The 16,551-nt window shown below is 41.5% G+C and overlaps 1 protein-coding gene across 4 annotated transcripts in view; it reads right to left on the reverse strand.

Moving 5' to 3' along the window:
* Positions 1-11,037: 11,037 nt before the first annotated feature.
* The window catches only part of GLP1R (glucagon like peptide 1 receptor), a 42,341-nt gene continuing 36,827 nt past the window's right edge, over positions 11,038-16,551 (reverse strand). Inside the window, exons 13-14 of one of the 4 annotated variants that reach the window (XR_010586425.2) lie at positions 16,249-16,472; positions 14,662-15,059 (exon numbers count right to left, since the gene is read on the reverse strand). Coding sequence is in view for 1 of the 4 variants with exons in the window: in XM_045390807.3 (XP_045246742.1) it covers positions 16,305-16,472 (168 nt within the window). In the remaining 3 variants the exon portion in view is untranslated. Of the gene's footprint in view, positions 16,473-16,551 lie in introns of all 4 variants that reach the window. The other 3 variants (XR_010586424.2, XM_045390807.3, XR_012434480.1) reach the window with 3 other exon arrangements.

Below are 16,551 nucleotides of genomic sequence, written 5' to 3' on the forward strand. Positions count from 1 at the left end.
CAGCAGCTCCTCTCTAGACTTAGCAGGCAGTGTTACAGTTGCTTGCACATAGCTGAGCTTTGCGGGAAGGAGAAGGGGAATGACTAAGAATTTACATAGTTGGCAGAGAAAACCAACTCCCGAAGCCAAAGAAAGTAACTTTTGAACCATATGCTTTGGTTTCTATCACACATACTTTTATTTCACAACTTTGGAGCACTAGGATACATAAAGACTTGCATCCCATTTTCAAAAAGCTGAGAGAGAAGACAAGATGAGTGCACACAAAACTGTATTATGAAGTATAGGACACAATGTGAATGCTTATAAAGGTGTAAGGTGTGTGTGTGTGTGTGTGTGCATGTGTTTTTTCAAGGGAGAAATCACTTGCAATCCTAAATACTATATAGGATTTTCACTTCTACATGAAAAATACTCTTTCCTGAACAAGTCATGGATGAACGTTTTGAAAAGTATGGTCTATAGACCACCCACCTACATAGGAATCTCCTGTAGTAATGGTAAAATGCAGATTCCAGGGCCCCCACTGACTCAGAATGTCTGGGGGTAGAATCCTGAGAATCTGCATTTTAACAGCCTCCCTGATGTGATCTCTGGCATAATAAAGATTAAGAGCCGCTGACGTAAACCATAAATGTTAAAATAGGAAGAAAATTTAGTGATTATTAGATCCAAGCAAAGAAAACGGTTGTGCATTTTTAAAGGGAGCAATGAGGTTTGCTATTTTTCAAACTGTTCATTTGGAACACCAAAGCAAGAGAAGAAGAAACATAGCTTTAAAACAATGAGGAACTAACTCCAAAGACTACGCAGAAATTAAACGTCCTTTATTTTTGAGGTTTTCTTTAAATGATTACAACAAGAAGTACATGCTCGTTTTAGACCATTTTGGAAATACAGGAAGGAATAAAATATTGTTGTACTTCTGTGAATATATTTTAGAAGTCAAGAGTTACATAGGGTGTATAGGGAGAACATCTCCCTCTACCCTGCCGTGTTTGTTCTTTCTCAAGCCTGCAAATGACACCATCCTAAACACGCTATTCTTTTGCTTGCTTGCTTTTTTCTTTTTTAGGAGTTTGAATTTTATTTATATGCATTTGAAGTTTTTATGTAAGGGAGTGACATGATCCAATTTTCTTTTTTTTTTCCTCTCTTTTTTTTTTTTTTTTTTTTTTTGAGAGACAGAGTCTCACTCTGTCCCCAGGGTGGAGTGCAGTAACACGATCTGCCTCCCAGGTTCAAGCAATTCTCCTGCCTCAACTTCCCAAGTAGCTGGGACTACAGGCATGCGCCACCACACCCAGCTAATTTTTCTACTTTTAGTAGAGAAGGGGTTTCACTGTATGCTGGCCTGCCTGGTCTCAAACTCCTGACTTCAGGTAATCTGTCTGCCCTGGCTTTTCAAAGTGCTGGGTTTACAGGCGTAAGCCACTGCAGCCGGCCCTCAATTTCCATTTCTAAAAGATCATCCATGCTATGGTGGGGAGTAGATTCTCTATGTCATTCATTCATCCATCCATCTATCCATTTACAGAGCATCTAAACTTTGCCAGTCCTGGTGCTGGACTTGGCTCATACAGATATAAGGGAGACAAGGTTCCTTTTCTCAAGGACCTCACAGTCAAATGGGGGAGGTAGCCAGTAACCAGACAGTTACAGTGCAGTGTGGTAAGCCACACTGAGAGTATGTCATCTGAACGAGGACCCCAGCCTCAAAAGAGGGTCTTAAATCACGGGTCAGGAAGGGCTTCCTGGAGGCAGTGGCGCTGTGCTGAGTTTAAGGGAGGACTAGGTACTCCCCCAAAAAAGAAGGTGGGGGCAAAAAGCATTTTGGTCAGAGAAAACCACCTGGGAGAAAGGTGATAATCATGAAGGAGAATAACAAGCTTGGATGCATTCTGAGGACTTGGATGTTAAGGAACGAATAAAAGGAATTGATGAGAGGCAATTCCAGAAAAGAATATTGGGTGCCTCTTGCTTTTTGAGCAAACAATATTTCTTAGTAATTACATCAGCACAAATAGAGCTGCTTCCTTCTTTTTCACAGCTACAGAGTATACCATTGTATGGATAGATTGTAACTCAACAAGTCTCCGTTAATGTATATTTAGGTCATTTCTAATCTTTTGTTGTTGCAAACAATGTACAACGAATATCCTTGTACATATGTCATTTCAACATATGGGAATACTTCTCTGGGATAATTTGTTAGAATTAGATTTGCTGGCAAAAGGATATTTGACTGAAAATGTTTGATAGATGTTGCCCTGCATAGAAGTGATTCTTATTTACATTCCTACCAGCAATGTATGAAAATGCCAATTTCCTCATATCCTCACCAACACAGGGTGTTTTCCAACTGTCTTCTGTACTTTGCCAATATCTGAGAGGTGAAATGGCACCTCATAGTTTTAATTTAAATTTCTTATTATGGGTGAACATCTTTCTATAAATTTATGAGTCATTTGTATTTACCTGTGAACTGTTTTAGCCTTTGCATGATTTCTGTTGAGTTATTGGGAATTTTAAAATTTCATTTAGGAACTCTTTGTAAATGAAGAAAATTGGCTCTTTGAATTATGCATTTCAAATATTTTTGCTCAATTTGTTCAAACTTGTTGCTGTTTTTGTTTCTGTGTAGAAATTTTTTGTTGTCAAATTTATGTATTTTATTTTATGACCTGGGTTTTTGTCATATGGCAAAAAAATTTCCATGTTTACCCACTGCTTTCGTTTTCTATATTTAAGTTCTTTATCTACCTAGTATTTATTTTGGAGTGGGGTTACAGATACGGATCCAACTTTATTTATTCAGGCATCTATTTGTTCAGGTATCTAACTAGTTCCCTCAGGTTCATTTATTAAATAACCCAACTCTTTCAGGCTAATTTTAAACCCATCTGTATCATATACCACATTTCTTGTGTATTTGTATCTATTTTGGGCTTTCTGATCTGTTATTTTGATCTGACAGCTTTTCCATATTCTAGTACTTCACTTTTTATTATTGAAGCTCTTTGGTGTGTTTTAATATCTGAATGGGGTAGACACCTCTTTATTACTCTTATTTTTGCTTTCTTCTTTAAAACTTATACTTAACATGTTTATTTTCTCCCTGTGTTCTTTAGAATTAACTTGACCAGGTCCCCAAAATTTCTCTTGATATTTTTATTGGTCTCACATTATACAGATAACTTAAGGAGAAGACACATCTGTAAGTTACTGTTTTACTATTCAAGAATACAGTATGCTACCATTTGTTTAAGCCTCTTTTACTGCCCCTCAGTTGCACTTTCAAGTTTGCTTTATATTGATCTTCCTATTCCCTGTTTACTCCTGGTTATTTTATCTTTTGCTATTAAGGTCAGTAGATCTTTTCTTCTATTATTTCCTCCAACTTGTCATTGTTGTGTGTGTGTGTGCATGAGAACTATTGATTTTGGTATATTAATTTTGTACCAGTCCTTTACCAAATTCTCTTACTAATTATAATGGTTTTTCAGTTGATCTGCCTGGATTTGCCATGTAGGTAATTATTTCCTTTTCAAATAATGTAAAATTTAGTTCCTATTTTCCCTTTTTTTTTTTTTTTTTTTTTTTTTTTAGACAGGGTGTTACTCTTGTCACCCAGGCTGGAGTACGGTGGAACAATCTTGGCTCACTGCAACTTCTGCCTCCTGGGTTCAAGCAGCTCTCTCACCTCAGCCTCGCGAGTAGCTGGGACTACAAGTGTGCGCCGCCATGCCTGGCTAATTTTTTGTATTTTTAGTAAAGACGGGGCTTTGCCTTGTTGGCCAGGCTAATCTTGAACTTGTGGCCTCAAGTGATCCTCCCCTCTTGGCCTCCCAAAATGCTGGAATTACAGGCGTGAGTCACTGTGCCCAGCCTCTTTTCCCAATTTTTATGCCTCTTATTTTTTTCTCTTTGTTCATTACATTGGCTAAAGCACCTGGAAAAATGTTAAATCAGAATAGTAATCAATGATATCTTTGTTTTGCTCTTGACTTTAATAAGCATGTGCCAGTATTTCCCACTAAGCATGATCCTGGCTTTGGGGTAGGTGAATAGATAGATAGACAAACAGAAATCTTAAGAAAGCACTCATCTGGGCTGGGTGCAATGGCTCACACCTGTAATCTCAGCACTTTGGGAGGCCAAGGCAGGCAGATCACTTAAGTCCAGTAGTTCGAGACTAGCCTGGCCAACATGGAGAAAACCCGTCTCTACTAAAAATACAAAAATTAGCTAGGTGTGGTGGCAGGTCCCTGTAATCCCAGCTATCGAGAGGCTGAGGCATGGGAATCATTTGAACCTGGGAGGTGGAGGTTGCAGTGAGCCAAGATTACACCACTGCACTCCAGCCTGAGCAACAGAACGAGACTCTGTCTCAAAAAAACAAAAAACAAACAAAAAAGAAATTACTTCTCTGTACTTATGTTATTAAAAGGTTTTTCTTAAGAATGGATGTAGAATTTCACAAAATCTCCTTTCAATGTAGTGAACATTAATCTTATAGTTTTTCTTTTTGATCAATTAATATAATCAATTAATATTACAGATTTATTTATTGAACCATCCTTTTATTCCTGGAATCCACCCTTGATTGTGATGTACTATTTTTTAATGTGCTGATAGATTCTGTTTGTTAATAGTTTTATTTATGGTTTTTATCGGTGATTTTCATGAGATTATATTATTTTTTAACACTTTTAGATTTTGAAATGTATAAAAAGCATATTTTTAGGTCTTCATTATAGATTGTCCCCTTTATCATTATGCAAAGCCCTCTTTGTTTTCTTTATTGCATTTTTCCCTGAATTTATTTTTGTCTGATATTAAGGCTGGAAGCCCTGCTTACTTTTTGTTTGCATTTGCCTCATGTGCCTCTGCCCATAGTTTTGTTTTCAGCTTGAATTATTTTTATTAGGTATGCTGCTTGTATATAAAGACTAGTTGTGTTTTCTTTTATAATCTATTATGAGAATATTTTCTTTTAATAGGTGAGTTTAACTTATTTATGTTTATGAAAGTCTTGCTTATCTCATCACATTTTATATTATTCTGTTTAGGTAGCTTCTTTTACCATATGGTCTCTGGGTTTTTCGTTTGCTTGTTTTGTTTGTGTGTATGTGTGTTTCTTTCAATAATCTAGAAAGTTTAAATTTCTATTTCAAGTTTATATTTTTAACTTTATATTGATTACTTAAAAATTGATATTTTTAGGCAGTGTTTATTAATATCCTATAAAAATAAGTGTAATAAATTTATATTTCCATCTTCTTCCTACTTTTCTCCATCTTTCAAACCCCAGTTCTACTGATTTATTGACTAATTGATTGACTTATATCTTTAAATATAATTACAACCTACTACTTATCAGCCTTAACTGATATATTTTGCCCTGATAATGAAATCCACATGCCAACACTGCCTTTTATGCCTCCTCTCTTCCTTCCCTCATTTTATTAGTTATATCATATCATTAAGGTTTATAACATTTATATTCTGTTCTTTAGTCCTATCTTTACATTTTTTTAGTCTTAGTCCTATCTACAATTGATTTTTTTCACTTAATGATTAACTCTGAATATATTCTCATGTTATTCTCCTACATTATACAGACAGCTGCATAATATTTCTGTATGGATAAATGTACCAGCCTTTATTTAGCCAATCCCATATTATTAAACACTTCAGTTGTATTCGGTTGTCACTAGCACGAATAGTACAAACCAGGCTCACCTCTTTGAAATTTAAAATTTTATATTTCCATCTCTTAGAAAAGAGTAATTAGAAGCCAATCCCTATTAAAACCGGATCTCAACCTTTAATCACCAAATCCCCTGGGGATCTCATGAAACTGTGGATTCTGATTAAATAGGTCTGGGTCAAGGCCTGAGATTCTGCATTTCTAACCACCTTTTAGGTGCTGATGCCACTGGTCTTTGGACCACACTTTGCTTAGCAAGGTCTTTGAATATATTTCATTTCTGGGGAATTCTACTTGAATAAAAAAAATGCTGGAAAATATAGCCTGTAGCAGTAGTTTCATTGTGTCTTATGATATAGTTTAAAATATCACATTTGTATCAAAATAACTTGTAGCATATAATTATTATTTGTGAACGATCATTTGACAATTTTCTTAAATCTCATTTGTTTGGGCTTATTGTGGATATGTCCCTGGAACCCTCTCAGATGCGTACGTCCCTGTCGCATGGAAAAAAAGGCTGAGAACCCTGGGGACCAGAAATAAAGCAGAGGTCAGATGGGTACCCTAGAATGAGGCAGTGAAAAGAAACCTTTGAACCCAAATTTGTAAATAATATCTGCACTCTTAATCTCTTGGGGATGTGTTTGTTGTTTAGTAGGTAGGTGGTTGTTTAGGTGGTTTTATCCTACGAGGCCCAAAGTGATCTGGCCCCTGCCTCTCTTTTCAGGTTACATTCACCTCCTTGGTGTTCATCTTACGTTGTGGTTTGGCAGACTTTCTGTAAAGGGCCAGTTGGTAAATAGGCTTTGTTGACCAAACTGTCTCTGTTGCAAGTACTCAACTTTGCCATTGTAGAGCAAAAGCATCCATAGACAATATATAAGTAAATGAATGTGCCAATAAAACTTTATTTATAAAATCAGGTGGTAAACCATAGTTTACTGATCTAACAAACTAAATATGCTTCTTTCTGCTTTAGGGATTTGACTGTTGCCTTTTCTGGGAACTCACTCCCCTAGATGATCCTAGGTCCTGCTCCCTTATTCCACTGGGGTCTCTCAGATGTCACTTCATCAGAGAGGCCTTCCCTGACCATCCGGCCTACAATAGCACCCTACCCCCATATCTCCATGTCCTTTACTCCCTTTCTCTCTTGGTAAATATTTCATTTATTGCTTCACTAATAATATTGATCTTATTTTAATAACTGTTAGAGAAAAGCATATGTGTTGACAGGCAGAGTATTCTTTATATACATGTCAGTTCATTTACAGTGGACCATCTCTAGGGACAGAAATAACTTTGTTTTTTAGAGCTTATTTTAAACATTTTTCTTCTAATGACTTTTCCTCTGAGATTTAGACAGAGTTTGGCAGTGCCAAACATATTGTGAAATGGCACCCGGTTGGTATGAAACAATTGCCTTGTTCTAGATCCTCATCAATAAAAAAAGTAATGTCTTTGGCTATTCTGGCTCTTCTCATAGATTATATCAGGTTCTGCCCTATATATAATTTTCAAAAATCTATTTCTGTAAAAAGGAGCATTTCCTAGGCAATTTGCATTTTTCCCAGAATCCTCATGGCCTAATGAAAGGCTGGGCAATGCAGGGCGAGTAAGGGCCCTGGAAGAGACATTTCCTGAAGAAACATGATCATTTTGGAAATTCATGTTAGGATCTGATCACTTCGGAGGATCCAGCCCCAGGGAAGAGAGAGAAGTCAGATTCTGAAGTTCATGTAAGGTTTCTGTGATCTTGCTGCTATAGCCTTTGGAAATCTACATCTATGCATCATTCTTAGTGCAGCTGAAGAAAGCTGTTCTTCATGTGGGCGGCCAATGCAGAAGGTGCATGAGCCCCACACTTCATTATGGAGATGACTGTAACTTGGGGTATTACTGGGGTTTGGGTAGCTTGGCATGCTCTCAGGAGATCTGCACTGTGGATACAGAATGTCTAAAGAGCTATTGCACTTCTCATGTAAGAAGTGACAGCAAGACTAACTCAGTCATGGAGCCTGAGAGGTAAGGGCCCCTTCCTGCCAGAAGGAAGGTCTGTGTTTGAGAAGCAGGTGTTGTTCAAGGCTAGGAGAGTGAGTGAGAGCATTGCCATTACAGCTGATTCTGAGACCCCATGGGTGGCATTCTTTCTGGACTTGTGGCACCACCACACCTTGTTTGGCAGGCTTCACAATCTTTACCAATTTCTAGGTGTTTTTGTAAATACTTCATGTAGCTGGGGTGTTATAGATGTTTTTCTTGATAGCTGAGAATATTTCAACACAGTATAATTCTTAATGTAACATGGTTCTTTCATATGATGAGTGTACACGAGAAATCTTTTCATCTTTTTTTTTTTTTTTTTTTTTTTTTTTGAGACAGAGTCTTGCTCTGTCTTCAGACTGGAGTGCAGTAGCACAATCTCAGCTCTCTGCAACCTCTGCCTCCGGGTTCATTGCAGTCCCTGCATAAAGGCTGCGATGGATAATTCTCCTGCCTCAGCCTCCTGAGTAGCTGGAACTACAGGCAGGTGCCACCATGCCCAGCTAATTTTTGTATTTTTAGCAGAGACGGGTTTTCGCTATGTTCGCCAGGATGGTCTTGATCTCTTGACCTCATGATCCACCTGCCTCAGCCTTCCAAAGTGCTGGGATTACAGGAATGAGCCACTGTGTCCAGCCTTTGCCTGTGTTTTTAACTGTACCTTTCCAAAGGATGCCATTGGAAGACATTGATTTAACTTAACTAGGGGGAAATGTCTTTGCTTTGGTGTGTGTCTCTGGTTTGGGTTCTCTAGTCTTTACTTTTAACACCAGGATTTGAAAGATGAAAGAGCTTGAGGATGATTTTATTGTCAAGTAGCATCTAATTGATGGGTAGCAGTGGGGTTTATTAAAGCTGTAAATTCAATTTCCTAGGAATTTTGAAGGTTCAGAAGGGTTCTGGAGGGCAAAAATATGGTGGTAAAACACCTTTTTTTTTTCAGCCAGAAATGTACATAACGGTTACAGATGGTCAAAGATTGGAGCTAAAGAGTAAAGTAACCATGGCCTTTTTGTTGTCACTATTTAGTTTGTGTAGTTGCCAAGTGTGTTTCTAATGCCACCTTAGGTCATCGGCATTAAAAAAAGTTTTGTGTAAATATCATTTACTGCCTCAAGTCCTTGCTCTTTCACCCTAAAGATTTGGAAAGTTAAAACAAAACAAAACAAAACAAAAACCTGCTAATCGCCTCTGGGTGTTACCAGCCTGCATTAGCTCTAAGGCAATCCATCTCTCGGCATGGGACTACCCAGTGTTTGTAATTCTCAGCTATTGATTTTGTTTGTAGTTGGAGGTTGTACCACAAATAAATTCTAAGGTCTATTTGTCCTACATGAGGGGGAGCCATAGTAATTCATTCTCACATTGGTGCCCAGTGTCAGTGCGAAAAAAATAAAAGTCTTCTTGGATTCACTCTAGGCCATGGGTCTTTTTCTCTTTCCAAAATCATTGTGTTAGTTAAAATGAGCTTTTGTACAAAAGAAAATACTCTATCACTGCTTAGGATTAGAGAACGCTACAGGGAAGGAGCTCAGATTTATGGAAGATGGAGTTAATAACGCTGACTGGAGATAGGGTTCCTAACCTAGTTCCTTGTCACTTGCCACTTGTAATTCTCATTCTTTTTTCCTCCTCTGCAATTTCCTCCCCTCTTTCACTACAGCTCTTTTTCACATTTAAACAGTCTACTATTTTTCTTTTTTCTTTATCTGCTTATGTTCTGGCCCCTTCATCTTCTCTTCCTCACCTACCCTTCCCACCTCGGGGATACTCAGTTTGACTCCTTCCTTGTAGTCACACAATATTGGATCTCTGTTCCCATCTTCTCCAACCATCTGGCTACATTTGTCATCTAGTCCAGCTTGTGCTGCTGGTTTCCAGCCTTCCCTCTCTGCCCCACCAACTATTTCTCTACTTCTGATGGGGAAAACCTCACCGTTTTCAGTCTTTCTCTTTGTGTGTATGTGTTGGGAGGATGGGTAGGGAAGGAGGGAGAAAGGAAGAAAGGAAAGACGGAGGAAGAGACAGAGACAGAGATTGAAAGAGACTGAACTGCCATATGTTCATGGCACAGGGTTTTGGGAGGATAATGAGGGAAGGGGACAGGAGTTCTTAAACCTTGAAAATGCTGATATGCAATGGCATGTGAGTGAGATCCTTCACAAACTCTATGTGGAACTCAGTCCTCCCTATCTGGGGGCAGTATTCACTAGAATATGGCTTTATATTGCATGTGAACATGAATGAGTCTGGAGGCCAAGAATTCTGATTTGTCTCCCCAGTGGCTAGGCCTCAGAACAGCTCCCCAACCCCCTTTCTTTAGGCTGAGGTCAAGCCCTTATTAAGCCACAGTGCAACCTCAGAGAAAGAAGGTGCACTTCTACCTGATTTATATTATTCATAATAGCTACCTAGAAATGTGGTGGTCATTAATTGGTTTGGGTGGATGTTTTCCTGAAAGGTGGGGAGGGGATAAAAACCTCTATTTTGGTCCTGCTAAGTGGAAGGGGAAGAGCACAGAAATGCGAGAATATCAGTAGGGGTGGGAATTAAGTCAAAAGCAGGATGGGTGCAGAGAAACAAACACAGACGTTCCACCTGCCACTATCAGGAGTTGGTTATAGGTGTAACTTGCTCTTAGAGTAAGAATTATTCTCATGTTTGAAAGGGACAATTACCACAGCTTATCTAAAAAGCGGATGTTTAAAGATACTTTCAGGTAAGTACACTGACCTTCAAATAGGTGTAACTGAAATGATGGGGGAATTAGGGGAATCTGCAATGCTTCTGCCTTTCTGTAAGAGTGAGTTGCAAATCTGGAGAGTGAGTAATTATTTAAATTGGAGAAAAGTTCATTTTTCTGAAGATGAATTTCTAAACAGCAGTTCCATTCAAATTCTGTGGTTGCTTTGCAAACAAAGCTTATGCTTTTATGACTTTTTTAAAAATGGATTTAATGGACTGAGTTCATTTAGACAGGAGAGATCGAATGAATGAGCGGAATTAAAATACACATCCATTTGGCCGTCAGTCATTGTTTAAGCCACTCGACCACCCAACTTTTCTAATTAAATGACATTGCAGTCCCTGCATAAAGGCTGCGATGGATAAATTAGTACTTGGTGAGTGCTTTGAAGATGAAAATCACAGTATGAGTAATGAGCAGGGTTTTTTTTTCCTTGGGCTGGAAACGGCATCTTTTGTGTTTTCCCACTGCACCGTGAGTCACCTGGATTGACATTGCAGAAAGCCTCCTCTCACAAAGGAAGAGCAAGAGAGACAGTAGGGACAGACTTTTATTTGACTTACAAGGCAAATTAGGAAAGAGCCTGCATCCATTCACATCTGTACAAGGAATTATATGACCTACACATTCGCTACCTATAGAAACTGGTCATATTTTGCAGGAATTTATACATTAGGAAATCACATGGAAATGATCTTGTTTAAACATTCATGAAGAACAAACATCCCCCAAGAGCACTGAAGATAGAAATCTAGCTTTGTCCCTCCTGAGAGCTTGGCTTACCTCTCTGTTGGTGCATTTAAAGGTCTGCATCAAATCCCTCCAGAACTGATGGGATGCCGGAGTTTGTCTGCTTTGAGGATGTGATGATTATTTTAGTGGGAGGAGCTTAGAACTGCAGGTTTGGAGGTAAAGTGTGAACTGTTTGGCAAGATCAAGCACTGGCTGGCTGGGGTGAATTTTGCCCTTCCCTCAATGCTCCCATTGGCTCCCCTGCAAAGAACTCAACTTTTTATACGTTCCAAACTGTAGTGAGAGGTCTTTTCTTACTACATCTAAACATTCTCATTTAGATATGTTTTTCTTGTCCTGAATTGCTTTGACACAGCAATAATTAGTCATGCTACATTGTCTAGGCTGGCTAATTACTGAGAGCTTGGCAGGCCCCATCGGAAAGGTTGCATCACCCAATGTAAGTTAGGATCCAAGCCGGTGGCTGCCCCACTCCTCATTGCATCCAAATGTAGAATGAGGTGCATCCTTTTCAACCCTGACAGCCCCTCATTCTCAGTTGCACCCCCAAATTGGTCACAGCTGAAAGAACAGCATTCACAGTATGGCCAGCAGGGTCACCTCTTCCTGAGGCAGCAGTCGGGGAGGAGGAGTGCAGGGAGGGAAGTTGGATGCATCAGGGGAAAAATGGAGCCACTGCTAGACAAGGTCCTGGAAAACAGACTAAAATGGCCAAAGAAGAGAGAAAACTCTCTCCTCTGAGGGATTCAGATATACACACACACGCACACACACACACACACACACATATATATATACAGAGAGAGAGAGAGAGAGAGAGCGTCCAAGAGGCTTGGGGAGTTATTGGAAAACAATTATGCTTATCTGCTTCCTGCCAGTCTGTATTCATTGACAGAGCAGAAGTAGTTATAGATATTGCAGACACACTGTGGCACTAAATAAAGTGTTTAAAATTATACTGCTTAATAACGCTTCCTGTCTCGGCCCTCTGCAGACCCAGAGAGCTGATTTGGGCCAGCAGGTAACAGTATAGGGGCATGGTAATGTGGTTGGCATAAATTTCTCACTTGGGCTATTTTCTTTCCCAGGGGAACTCACTCCAGCCACAAAAGAGGGGAAAATGTTAGAGTTGATCCTAATTGGTTTCTGCTGAATGTTTAGCACGTCATTCACACAGGTGTCTTAGCAGACTAAGCCTCTGTATTTTACTTGAGAATTTTTATAGTTTGCCTCATAGGAGCCAAAAGTAGGATCAGTACTGTAGATTAGAATCAGTTCAACAGAGGGAAAATAAACCTTTGGAATAGATTTTGCCTTCCCTGAGCACGTCGCAGGCATTAGCAAATAATGGGAGCCCTGTCTGCGCATGGAGAGGAAGTATCTACCACTTAGACTCCTAGCCTCGGGTGTGCGGTCCTGTGACCTGCACAGCGGGTGTGATGATTCTGGAGTCATCATCTCCTAACTTTATGCTGTTATGCACAGAAGAAGCATGCACACACACATGCACACACATACACCCACACACACCCACACACAATGTTCTTTCCTTGCGGAAGAAAGAAATGGGAGGGACTGAGGAGCAGAGGTCTCCTGACTGTGAGCTGCTGGATAGAACACAGCCAACCCTGATGAGAGTGGCCAAGACCTTCAGAGCATGGATGGGAGTTGACTCCATTTGCCCTTTGTGCTGCTGTGCCATCTTTGCTAGGCTACAGTTGCCATTTGCTAGCTGTCTCCAAATTCAGAGAGTGCTAAAGAGGTAAAGGGGGAGGTTCTAGACCTTTTAGGCTATTTTAGTACACTCTGTGTGGCTATCAATACAACTTTTCAAACACATACAGAGGCATCAGAAAAAAAAAATTAAGCCAGTCCATTAAAAGAGTGCTGGAATTGCTGTCCAACATGACTCACGTGCTGTTTCTATGCGTATGTGTGCCCTGATGCATTTCATTTCTAAAGTTTAAGACAAGGATGAATGAAGTACCAGAGTAAAAACAGGAAAGCACATCCTTCCCCTCCTCTCACCGGTATAAATTACAAAGGAGATGACACTTTCACCATCTGATGAGTCTACCTTTGCCGCTGTGTTTCCTCTTCAGCAGAAATTCCAGATAACACCACTGACTTTTACTTAGAGTATCTTGAACAGCTATTTATAGTTTTCACCTATCCTTCCCAGAGACCTCACTAGACTGAGAGACAAGGGCTTGTCTGGGTCTTGGCCCAGCTCAACCACCCTCTGGTGTCGTGACCTTGGGCAAGCCACCTCTGCAAGCCTCATTCCTCAATCCTATAGATTGGGCCAGGGGAGATCACCAAGGTCTTTCTCTGCTCAGAGTCTCCCAGAGCTCCAACGATGTGGTCTACAGCATGAGGCATACTAAGACCATCAGAAATCATCCCTGCAATCCAGAAACTCATTTTAAAGGGAAGGAACTTTGCAATGTAAGTGGTTTGTTTCAGTTCTGTGATTCGGCTGCTTGAAAGACTGAAATGGCAAAGAAAAGTTGACAAAATGCAAGCCCCAAACAAGTTTGAGGAAGCTGGCCAGAGTGCTGAAGTCAACTGCTGTTCACAACAGCCATCAGACCTTGTGGCTGCAAAGCTCAAACAAAAGCAGCACCTACACCCTGTTGGTCAGCAATAGTACCCCGGGACAGAGGCAGCCGAGAGAGTTCTCAGCAAGCTCCAGGCGTGTGGCATTAGGCATCAGGCATGTAAACAGCTGGTGGAATTTCAGAGTACATCGCATTCCATAGTTCCCAGACCTGTTGGAGCCATATTTAGCTTAGGAGAGCTTGGAAAGAGTGCAGTGCCATTTGAATGACTATTAATAGCTTCGGGGGGCGTGGGGAGCGGGGGTTAGAGCAAAGCAAAGATTTCTTCAGTTCGATATCTTGTATGTTTTCATGAAAGACAAACTTCCTCCATGTTAAAAGGCTTGGGTGTGGGGGTCTGACGAGCCTTCTGAAATCAGGAATCACCAGTTCCAGTTGGGAAGACAACTCTACTTACAGTTTAAACTAAATGATTTGAGCTTCCCAGGTGCCTAACTAAGCAATTTCTTCCCTACAATCCCTCTTCTCAGCAATTTATTTCACACAGATTATATCAATCTGTTTCTTTGTTGCTATGTAATGTAATAATCATTCTCAAAATCCTCAGTTTATCCAAAACTTAAACACTTGCACCAGAGCTGTGCCCCACATCAACCCACTGGTGCCCACCCTCATGAAGAGACAGCAAATAAGGGGTGCCACTGGGAAGCCTGCCCTTGTTCTGGGGAAGCAGGAATGCCCCCCTGCCCATATTGTCTCAGTCAAGGCAGCCATCCACACAATTCCTTTCTTTAGCCCGAGGTTCAACTTCCCTATTAACATAGACAACACTTCACTGAAGCTGAAGTATAAGAAATTTTCTGCTTGATGTGTTTAATATCCTAGTTTCCTTGCACATCACATGCCTCTCTGAGGGGCACAGGAGAATGTGTCTGGGGTAAGGTTTGGGGGAGGGTTCCCACCATTTAAAAGGGAGGGAGAGACCGACTCATAAAGGAATCCGTCGGAACCCTCTGCTCTCCCCGGAGGTCCTGACGCCCAAGAGCGAGCTCTCTCTTGCTCCAAAAGCTTCCTTTGCAGCCACGAACTCCTTGCCAGCCTCTCTAGGATGGCTGGCTGTCTGGGTATCTGCAGTGCTGCTGTGTGTCACCATGGCTTGGGGCTTCCTCACCGTGGCTGGGGACAGAATTGGTAGGTTTCCCCACCCAGCCTTTCTGCTGTTCATTATTTGTGGGGGAGGCTGCAGGCAGGGCAAACCTTAATTAGCTCCAAGTGTGAGTGGGTCAAATCAATTACTGCTGCACTCTCCTGAACACCACCACAACCACCATGATTCCGCTCATTTCCACTAGATGGGAGGAATCGGAATTGTCCATTTACGCACACAGACTGTTCACAGCAATGAAGAAAAGTGAATGAAGTATATACAAGCTCCCAAGTGGGAGAATTTCAAAGACAGGGGGAGCCTGCCTCCATGGTGATCATGGGGACTATTGGTTTCTCTAAGAGAGTCTCTTCATGGTCACATCCCCTAAAGCTAGAGAGTGTATCCAAATTCCCACTCAAGAGACAGCGTGTGGTCACAGATAATGTATTTCCAAGGAGAGGTGGAGGCAATGTCTCTCTTGGCCCTCTGGGCTCCTGGAAGTGGCAGGTAATCTGCACCCACAGTCTGGACATTCCTAACGTGTCCCTAGATGAAACCCAGAGGATTCTTGAGCGTCTTTAAAACAGACTTGGGAGCTCATACCCCAGGGCTGGGCTCCCTGGTGGCAAGGCTGCCCTGATTCTCTGGGCATGGCAGAGGCAGGCACCAAAACAAATACCTGGAGGAGAAGCGGGCACCTTCTCAATGCTCATTCTCAACACCACCTACAGCCGTTTCCAGAAACGGCTGCTGGCAGTGGCCCAAACAAAGCCCCTCAAAAAGAAACTGGGCAGTAAGATGAGGGGGCAAGATGAGGGAAATAAGCAACCCAGACATACAAACAGCTTCCCTTTGAGAGAAGACAGGGGAGGGTGGTGACCCCAAGTGGTGCAAGCAGAGGAGGCTCCCGTCACTCCTGCTCTGTGTTTGGCTGAGGTCAGAAGAGCCACTTTCAGAACCACCTCCTCTTGCAAGCCCCAGTTTCACTAATAAGCCATTGACCTTGAGTTTGAGTCTGGGGTTGATTTGCGGCTCTGTCTGGGGGAACCCCAAGGGCCTGTGGCTTCATGAGAAGAAATCCTCCTCATTTTCACAGCGATCATTTTTCCTCTCCTCTCGCCACTGTGATCAAATTAGGAGGCTGCTTCTCCTAGGAGAAAATGTGTCCATGGTCCCAGGAGGCACTGCCCATTTACCTGTCTGATGGATTTGGGGAGGGAAAGCAGGATGTATGTGTGTGTGTGTCCCTTCCTTCCCCTGTCCCTGGGAGTGTCTCTCCCACCTGGATTGGCCACCCGGCCTGCAGCAAGGACCCCAGGGAGAGCAGGCGCTGGAGTCTCAGCTGCAGGAGGCCTGGCAAGTGGCTGTGTACATGCTGCTGCCCGCCGTGGCCCCACTGCTCAGGCTGCTGGTGGGACACTTGAGGGGCTTCATGCTGCTGTCCCTCTGGATGTGCAAGTGCTCAAGCCGCCAGCGCTCCCAGCTCTTCCGAAATTCCAACTGGACCTTCCATGGGAAAAGGAGGGAAAGAAAAGCCATCCTGCAAACCAACTGCTCACAAAATGGCCCCACTGTTACATTAGCG

Source organism: Macaca fascicularis, chromosome 4 (genome assembly GCF_037993035.2).
Source record: "Macaca fascicularis isolate 582-1 chromosome 4, T2T-MFA8v1.1".
NCBI lineage: Eukaryota > Metazoa > Chordata > Mammalia > Primates > Cercopithecidae > Macaca > Macaca fascicularis.